Consider the following 10196-nt stretch of genomic DNA (forward strand, 5'->3'; position numbering starts at 1 on the left):
TTATACTCAAGTCTTTCAGGCAGCCAAATGTCATGCTGATGAATAACTCCAGAAAGACCACACACAACTAAATGGGCAACCATACGGCAGATTAGCTTGGGAGGAGACAAATGTAAGGTAATGCAAGCAGGGAAAAATAATCAAGGCCACAACTATGTGATGCTGGATCCAAAACTAGCAGCAGTATGTCAAAAAAGAAAAAGATCTTAAAAGTCATCGTTAACAGGTCCCCGGTCATCAATAAAAGCCAAAACAATATCAAGAAAAACAGTCCCAAGAAGGCTGAGTGCATCATTTTGCTGCTACTTATAACTTTGGATTAACCACACTTGAGCACAGTTCATGGTCTGCTCTCTGCACCTGAGCAAGGATGCAAGAAAGTTAAAACAGGTACAGAGAAAAACAACCAAAATGATCAAGCAGCTGCCTGACAGTGGAGAACCTGGAAATGTTAGGCTCTCTGTCATGGAGAGGAAAATGCTAAGCAAAGAAACTTTTGAGGATTACAAAATCATGAAGGCAATATTTGGAGATAGTTTAAAACAGATTAAAGCGTGTTTCTGTTTTGTTTTGCTTTTTACAATTCTGTAACTTGTGACAAGAGGTTATGGAGGTAGATAATAGCAGCAGCTTCAAACAGGACTAGATAAATTCATAGAAAAGAAGTCCACAGGTAGCTACAAAAAGGACAAGGAAGAGAAGTACCCTCTAACACCCCCATCAGACAAATGTGGACACTGGGGGTGACACAAGGGGAACTGCCTGCAAGAAGTGGCCAGCCTCATGTGTGCCCTTTAGCAGCATTTGATATGGCCAGAGTCAGAAACAGAGTCCTTGGGCTTGACAGATGAAAGCGTTGACCTGAAAGGCATTTCTCATGCTTTTAGAACAATCAAACTGTGGAGAGAGAAAGATGTTTTCAAGAACAAATTACCAAATAAATAAAAAACAAATTCCCAAGAAACTGCAGTGAGCTGAAGCCCTCTCACAAAGCAAATTTGCTGTCTTTTTTTGTTACCCTTGTTGAATACTTGTTTCTATCATACCTCAACACCCTGAATGGTCTGGCAAGACAGTAACTGTGACATTTACTGCTCACATGTGTGCATATAACGCATAAGCAGAGAAGGCATCTTACTGCAACCTGACTGCGGGCCACTTGCTGGGTTAGCATGTGCCAGAGACATAGGAAACTGCAGAGCAACAGGGAGGAAGGAAGAAGGAGGAAATCCTCCAGACACTAATGAATTGTTACTTTTATTCTGTCACAAAATGTGTTTACACATTTACTAAAGTTATTTTCGAATCTCTCTTTCTTCATGGCGATGCTCTTTGACGTAGCCGAACAGCCTTCTCCCCACTGCAGGAGGCTCCTGCTATATATAAATATATTCAGCTCTCTTCCAAACCAGAAAGAGCAGCCTTCTTTCACCCAGCTTGTAGTCTGTACTTAGCCAGCACAGGTCCTGGGATAAGCTTCTCTTTCCCCCTCACCACTGTTTAAAATCATTGTTTAGACAGGGTGACAGGATGAGGAATGGAAGGCTACTGCTAATTTGCAGCTTCCCAGACTTCCTAAGAGTAAGAACGCCTGTCAGAAATTTCATTTCATTAAAATCCCTACAGCTCGAGAGCTTTATCTTCCTACTGAGAGCTCACCCTTCCTGATCTTGCCAGCTGGGGACTGGAAATTGCAATCTCTCTGAATCATTGGAAGGATTTTTCGCCCAGTACCTTACAGCATGGAGGCACTCACGCCGTCTGTCCATCTGCACATCTGCTTCTCAGTAATTGTGTAACCCTTTGATCAGTTTTGAGCATTTTTTAGCGGTGAGTAAATACCTCAGACCTCTGCAAGGAGGCAGGTGTGCTGAGGACATGGCAAAATGGGTCTTCAGCGAGGCTGGGCACAAACCCTTAGGAAATAGCTTGGCTGGCTTGCTTCTCTCCACACTGAATGAATTTGTTATTAGGGCGATGGTGATGTAGGTTTATGTAGGTCACTGTGACAGTAAAAATGTATCATTTATATCTTCAGCTAGTTTCATCTCCAGCATTTTTAATCTGCAGTATTAGCCTGACTGATTTATTGCTACTTATAAACCACACTGACAAGGACTTCATTTTATCTTCATCCTCAAACACCCTGTGCCTGAAATACAGAAATGCACTTTGGCTACTGGCGTAAACAAGAGATTAGTCTCTCTTCTGATCTTGTGATGTTGTCTCTCCGCGCCCTCCTGAATATATATGAGTGATCTAGCCTCTGCCCCAGCCATCTTCTAATGTGAGGAAGCTGTATTATACTTTTCTTTTCCATTCCTCCTGGACATCTGGTATTTAATCTCTACATGCATGAGCCTAGACTGCCTTCCAGCCTATAGCCCTACTCACATCCCAAGCAGCTTCTCAACCACTTGTTCTCTATTACAGTCAGCCACATGAGCTTTCTTACGACACGTAACACCCACACCTCTCCACAATAAATTTTGCCCTTCCTGACACCCCATAGACAGCTTTTCACTGGCAAGCCTCCCTCAGATATCTCCCATGCTCAGGTCAGGCTTGTTTCCTCCACCACCACCACCACCCCCTCCACGGCAGAGGCAATGGTCCATCAGGCAGTGGCTGAAAGAGGTCTGGTCTCTGTTATTGTCTCCGTTATCACCTGCTGTTAGGTTTGTGTATCTGCATGTTTAATTTATCACCCTCCTTGTTATGCGGGGTTTCTTTTAAACTGCAGGGCTTTAACCAGATAATGAAGTGGATGCGCGCACATTCCACGCGCCCCCACAATAAACACTTGGCCAGCCCTTGATGCATGAGGTCCCTGTAGGGGGGAGAGGGACCCGTGAGTTGAGAAGTTCACGAGTAAGCAGTTTTTGTACAAGCAGGAGAGAAAGGCCGCCGAGAGTGAAAAATAGAGCAGGCATCCTAGAATGACACAGGGCTGCACCATCTTCTCGGGGCTACACCATCCCATGTCTTCTCTAAAGCATGGGTCTCACTCTAATTTGTTGCTGTTTCTGAATATTTCTATGGTTTTACAATGAAAAATATGAACTTTTTTTTTTCCAGAACGTGCAAGCAGAAGTTTATCGCATCACCAACCTGCTGTCGTGGACAGCACAGGAATGGATAGACAAGCAAGTAAAAGATGCTGCCAGAGGAGCTCACTTGAGCAAGAGGCCGTCCAAGGAGGTTTGGCAGGGCAAAAAGGCACATCTCCACCACGACTTCAGAGAACGCGTCTCCCTGCTCTCCATCTCACTCCTGTCAAAGTTATGAGAGAAAGCAATACCATTCCTAAAGGCAGTTGGCTTGCAGCTTCAGATGACTCCTCTCTCGTTGCCTGGAAATCCCAGGCGGGACCTGGCTCCCCTGCAGAAGTATCTGCATCAATCACATTTAATAAAATCGCACAACAGGTTGGAATTGTGAGTCAGCTTTAGTAGCTGCTTGACATGTATTCCTGTAATGTCTTGAGTGATGATCCAGAATGAGAAATCAGACTTCTCCGTATGAAAACTTATTCTGCTGATGTTACTAAACTCATCCTAAAGACCACCCTATTGGACTACCTCCCCTTTGACCAGAAGTAATAATGAAGAAAACAAGTCACAGATAAAACATTACCAAAAAAAAAAAAAAAAAACCTTTCCTGGAGAGGGATATTTTCTGGCATAGCAACAACTGTGAAGCAACAGGGTCAGTCTCTTTGGCAGTTTCAGGAATAACCACTGGAAGTTTGCTCAAGAGCAAGTTAGGCAAAACAGCTCCCAAGAACAGCTCAGTATATCTGATTCTGTGCTAAGACATGGGACTGGATCAAACTGGTGGTTCTGGGGGTGAGACTGAATCAGATGGGGTAAGGCATGGGGATCAGGCTGATGGGATTTACTGGACATATGCTAAATAATTTACCTTTGAGAATCTGATCTCCTCTATCTATGAGAAGTCTTCACCACAAAGCCCTGTGATTGTATTAGAAAACAGCAGTGAATTTACACTCTGGTAGACAGAAGGGTGGGTGTACTGTGGATTTAAACCATCATTAGATTCTGCCAGTCCTGGGCTGCTCCAGGGCCCCATCACAGCTCAGCCCCAGAGGTCTATCTAAAGCACTGCAGTCACTCAGGACTGCAGCAGACATCAGCCATGACCATGCCCCCTGACTGAGCAGCCACCCTCACAGCCTCACCCCAAGGCAGCCTCCCCTTTCTCCATCAGAAACTCTGCGATGGATCCTTACTGCTACCCTCACAGCACCTGCTGCAGTGAAATACCCCGCAAATACATCTGAGGCTTTTTGAGAAAGCATATTTAAATCCTTGCATCCAGCAATCACTGCAGGACTGATGTTCGCATCCCAGATATTTGGGCTAAGGGAGTGGAATTAATTTACTTCAGTTCCTATGGGCAGGCACCAGACTCACAAGCAGAGGCCCTGCTCCAACCCATTGCAACTGAACAAATGCTATCTCTAAAATCCCTGTCTACAATTTTAAGGTCGTGTGTTCTGAATACATACTCTGTGGTCCACTTCTGACCTAACACAGCCTCTTGCCTTCCTATTTGTATATCTCAGTCTGACACATTGCATTTGGGAATTACTAAAGCCCAATACCATGCTGCTCAGCCACACATTAAATAGCTAATACAGTTGCACTATGCCCCTCTTCCACCATTGCTAAACCAAACTGCACGGTTCTTTCTAACATATCATTCTGCACCTGTTTATCTATACAGGAGGAGAGTCCTTCAAAGAAAAATCAAAGATGGCAGAGAAAGACAGGGCAAGATACACAGATGAACTACTGTTAAGCTTTCTACCCACAAGGTAAAGAATAAAAAAACAGAAGAGATCCAGCAAAAACAAAATGTTGAGTCTTCCAAAAAAATCCAAACATCACTAAATGAATAAGGGGAAATTACTGTTTCTTTTTCCGCACACTATTCCATCCCTCTCTTCCTCCTTCCTTCCCTCTCCCCTCCCTCAAAAAAAAAATCTAGAAGTTAACTCCAGCATATTTTTTTGTTTGTTTTAAGCTATTAAATCATCGTTTTTCCTCAAGAAACATTGGTAATTTAACTGACAGTTTATTTTAAAAATAAATTGAGCCTTTGGTTGTCATGCAAGTGCCATATTTTATCCCTAATAGAAATAGTTAAACTTACTTAAATGCATGAAGAAGCAAAGAGGAAATAAAACAGCCATCCATCTTATTCGAGGGCCTACTCAGTGTCTTGACCAGAAAACATAAGACTTTACACAGCAGTGCTATAAAAGCTGAAAAACAAATATTCCATTCACCGTTGTCCTTGATCATTAACAAAGGGACAGGCTTTAGGATTTATGGTAGTAGCAGGTACTGCAGTGACAGTCTGTGTGGTTCTCTATCTTCACATTGTCCTTAAGGGTAATCTTAAAAAAAAAAGAAAACACACACATGTAAAAACATAATTAGGATTAGCTACACAGTTAAAACCACATTCTCAAGCAAAAGATTTCTGAAACCTTTTTCTTAACCCCAAGTAGTATGCAGGCTCTATGAAGCACATGAACTAGAATGGCCTCTGAACACCAGTGCTGAAGCTGCATCATCAGTGGCTTTTGGAGCCGTAATGAGATGGTTTTCAGTAGCGACATGCAGCCTGGTGTCCTTAATTTGGCACTTCTTCATGCGCCTATTTTTCAAAAAATGTCAAGTAACCAATCTATGAAAAATCAGGAAGTGCCCTTAGAATACTTCCCATGGAGAATATAAAAACAGAGACCACAAAACACTGTGAGTTATTTTTAAGCTCAACCAAATTCTACTTGCTGTTTCAGGGCAGGTATAATGTTGGTGGCCTAGAAAAAGATCTGTGCTCTGCTCAGATGATGAGGCAGGATGGGTTCAGCTGTAAGGGTGTATAGGTAAGTCAGGTATTTAGCTCTCATTGCAGACAGAGGAGACCCAGGGCTTTATCCAGCTGCACACACCACAAGGTTGATTGACATTTGAGATGGGAGAGAGGATCCCACCAAGCCTCCAGCTGCCACTGCAGAAGGTCTTTTATGGGTCCTGTGTCTGCCAGCCATACACAGATGTTTTGGGTACCCCAGGGTATCTCAAATAGCACCGAATCTGTGAGTGGGTAACTGAACTGAGTGTCTAGTCAACACAATCATTGATCCTGAGTCAGATCACCACAATGATAGATACCTTAGCTTCTATCAGCTAGCTCACCATCGATTACATCAAATTTAAGTTTTCTTCACCTGGAGCTGAATCACTCCCAAAACAATCAACTATAGCAGAACCTTCCAGGACTGTTAGATGCTGAAAGTAGTTGCACATGTTTACAGTTCCCTCCTGGTTATACTATCAAAAGTAAACACAATCACAGACAGTTTGGGTCCCTCATTCCCATGTATGCAATTGATAGTATTGACCAGCCACCTTCCCAGAGGACTCCTGCCTATGCAGGAAAGAAGCAAGGAAAATGACTAATTAAAATAAAATCCACATTGTATGACATTTAAGGACAGGGTACACCTCCAGGAGAGTTAAAAATGAGGGGACAACAAATCCACCACCAGACCTTCACACATTATAAGTCACAGTAGTTTCACTGAAATCAATGGCACTGCACCAGTTTCCACATCCCAGCTGAATATCAGACTTGGTACTGGCCAACACTTTAGAAAAAAAAGCATGAACCCAAGCACAGATGATATAATGCTAAGGATGTTTCCTTCAAATAGCTGTTCAGTGTTCTCCAGCAAAAACGTATTTATTTATATTCACTACTTCAGCTAAAAATTGCAACCTAAAACAAGCTTAAATGGTCTCATCTACATCCTCACCTTGGTGAAAGCCTTTGCTACACAGCACGTGGCTTCTGATGTAATGTTCTTTGGAACGAGCATGGTCTTCTTGGACCTCATTGGAGTGGGATAGGCCCGGGAGAAACAGCACCCAGTGCACTGGTAAATGGGTGCTCCTGGTTTGGAAAAGAATCTGTTCTCCCCTAGCTTGCACTCTGGACAACCTGCCATAAAAATATACAGAAAAGACTTTTATTTGATGGCCAGCTGTATTTTCATTTTCAAAAAGAGAGGGAAAGTGCAAGCATTAAGAGGAATTACTGGCTGCATTCTGCGGTTTGATGTGTGCAAAACAGAAAGGCACAGAAACAAAAGCTCTCCCCTTCAGGGTCCTTCAACTCTGCAACACCCCCTATTTGTAAAACTAGAGTGTGGCTTTCCAGCTAAGGCACAAGCATTGCTTTTTTTCTATTCTTCCAATTTAATTTTGTTGACAAATCTTTTTTTTGGCATTTCTACTACACTAGTTCTCCCTAAAAAAACCTACTAGCTAAAGGTAGTTAGCTAGCAACAGCAAGATTAAGAACTAGTGCTTCTCAGACATCACTTGTCTTCAGACAAGGCTCTATTATCAAGAATTTTTAAAATGCCTACTGATCCCAAGACGTTTTTTTAGCTTGCATTTTTCTATATTCAGTTCAAGGCTAATTAAAGAAACCCAATTGGCAGGAGGCAAATGCTCGACACTATTACAAGATTAAATCATTTAAAGTGTGAAAATGCTTTTTTATCAGAGTGTTTGCATGTTAAATTATGAGACTAAAGGTTGAACACAGAAACTTGGTGATGGAGAGGAATAATGACAGGCAGAGGAACTCCTCCTAACCTAGTCATTGAAAGTTGAGCACTCAGTTCTCAATACCAGCAAAGGAAAAGCCATAGTCTGATGGCCCTGGTGGGAAGTAGGTTCAGGTGCAACTGGAGGAGACCAAGATCTTGATACCTGCTACTACATGGAGGTGAGCTTAAAGCAAGGGTCTAAGCCCATCTACTGGAGGGACCCATACTGTGTCCACATGTATGAACACTACAAACCTCTGTCCTGGTCAGCCAGAGAGGACAATCAGGATCAAGTTGTGTTTATGTTTGTGTGAGGATTGTTTGTTTACGAGTGGGTGCTAGGAAAGGCACTTTCTCTCTGTGTTACTCTATGGCACTGGCCTTGTTAGTGAGGAGTGTGCACGTGTCCCTGCTGGGAAGTGGTGCTCAGCATATTGTGTGAATTAGAGGCTAGACTGAAGCCTCCATAATGCTGGGAATCTCTATGATACACTATTGTACACCATAGCTTTGTCCCACTAAACCCATTTGGGTCTTTCAGAGCCAAATCCCCTTGTAACTATGGTCTGTACTGGGTGACTTCTGTGACGCAGAGGTTTCTGTGGTTGCACCACAGTGTTCCTAACCCTTGAATCCAGTGAGAGGTTCTAGAGGGATAAAGGTCATACTTCTAGGGTATTTATAAGCTTGAGATCAATTTCACAGAATCGCGGAATCATAGAATAGTTTGGGTTGGAAGGGACCTCAAAGCCTACTCAGTCCCACCCCCCTGCCATGGGCAAGGACACCTCCCACCAGCCCAGGTTGCCCAAAGCCCCATCCAGCCTGGCCTTGAGCACCCCCAGGGATGGGGCATCCACAGCTTCTCTGGGCAACCTGTGCTAGGGCCTCACCTCCCTGTGAGTGAAGAATTTCTTCCATATAGCTAAGATAAATCTACCCTCTTTTAGTTTAAAGCCATTCCTCCTTGTTCTATCACTCCACTCCCTGACGAGTCCCTCCCCAGCTTTCCTGTAGGCCCCTTTAGGAACTGGCAGGCTGCTATAAGGTCTCCCCAGAGCCTTCTCTTCTCCAGGCTGAACAACCCCAACTCCCTCAGCCTCTCTTCACAGGCGAGGTGCTCCAGCCCCTTGATCACCTTCGTGGCCCTCCTCTGGATTCGTTTTAATAGGTGAATGTCCTTCTTGTGCTGGGGGCCCCAGAGCTGAACAGAGTGCTACATGCGTTAGCACAGAGCATACAAAGGAAGTGAAAAAACCAAAACAAAACAAACAAACAAACAAACAAACCCTCAGACACCCCAAAATGTCCCTAATATGCTTCTTTTACAGAATGCTACAGTCCCAACATCCCATATTCTGGGATCTACTGAGGAAATATATTCCTCTACTGAGGAAATACATGATGAGGAGCTATTGTTTTACTATTCCTGGTGTCACGTTGCCATTTTGATGTCAGAAGTACAACAAAATGAAACATTCCTATTTATTAATGTTTCAAGGATTAAGATCACACACATCAAGATGAGGACACTGTCATTTGGGAGACTTGTGACCTGGAGAAACCACGTTTAAAGAAGGAATAGGAAGGTTACTTACAGCAAAATTATTTTGGTTAATTAAATTTTCGTACCTCAGCATCAATAAATGCAACAGAATGATGAGATTTATGACCATATCTATAAAACAAATTTAATTACTACTCTTCATAATTGTCCTATTTCTGAACACTGAGAGCAGCTTACCCTGCATGAGAAACTCTCCATCAGGGAAAGAATGAAGAAGATGCAGAAATACAGACAAAATGGTCAAAGTGACAGCTGCATACTTCCCGTAGCAATCCATGATCTTCCTGGAAATACAAGTAAACACATTTTAAAGGACTATTTCACGCTGGGTATGGAACCAGGATCTAAGCTACACACTAATACAGCATTCAGTGCAAGTCACAGAGACAATTTAGAAACAGGATCAGAAACTGAAAACGTGCTATACTGATGTGCATTTTATAGCCTCAGAAAATTGATTTCATCACCACCATCATAACAAGAATGTGCCTTTCCTTCTAGCCTTAACAATCTTTTCTGAATATTAACATAAACCATAGCACATCAACTTCAAGTATCATAACTGCCTAATATTTATGGTAGAGTGGAGAAAGACATCAAACGCTTATGGAGAAGACAACAGAATCTGCAGTATCTGCGCCATGGAAAGACTCATTTCAGGGAAATAATTTCACATTAGATCATAATTTCCTGAGCCAAGAGTCAGATTATTTGTACAAATACCGACCTCTTTAGTACCCAAGACCTCACGAACAGATTTACACAGTCCTGTCCCTTGGTGGAAAAAAGCTCCTCTGACCTCTACAGTGACAGAAAACTAGAAAGCCCAAGGGGACAGGGTGCCCAGGGGGAGCTCAGAAGGGCTTTGAATAGCTCCAGAGCCACCTCTGTGGTATGGTGGCCTTGTCAGGAGAGTCACAGGGAGTTCAGAGTCACCATTACCTTAAGGACTGAGATTTCTGTCAGGCTTTGTCT

At 43.0% G+C, this 10196-nt stretch overlaps 1 protein-coding gene across 1 annotated transcript; it reads right to left on the reverse strand.

Annotated features, from left to right (window-relative positions):
* Positions 1-5347: 5347 nt before the first annotated feature.
* On the reverse strand, positions 5348-9501 carry CGA (glycoprotein hormones, alpha polypeptide; the record flags this gene model as incomplete). The annotated part of the gene is made up of 3 exons (XM_082755963.1): positions 9399-9501; positions 6854-7038; positions 5348-5425 (listed from the first exon to the last, which is right to left on the reverse strand). The coding sequence occupies exons 1-3, from the start codon at positions 9496-9498 to the stop codon at positions 5348-5350; spliced, it is 363 nt and encodes a 120-aa protein (XP_082612089.1). The 5' UTR covers positions 9499-9501.
* Positions 9502-10196: the final 695 nt, after the last annotated feature.

The sequence above is a fragment of the Aythya marila genome, assembly GCF_965140915.1.
Source record: "Aythya marila genome assembly, chromosome: 3".
Lineage (NCBI taxonomy): Eukaryota > Metazoa > Chordata > Aves > Anseriformes > Anatidae > Aythya > Aythya marila.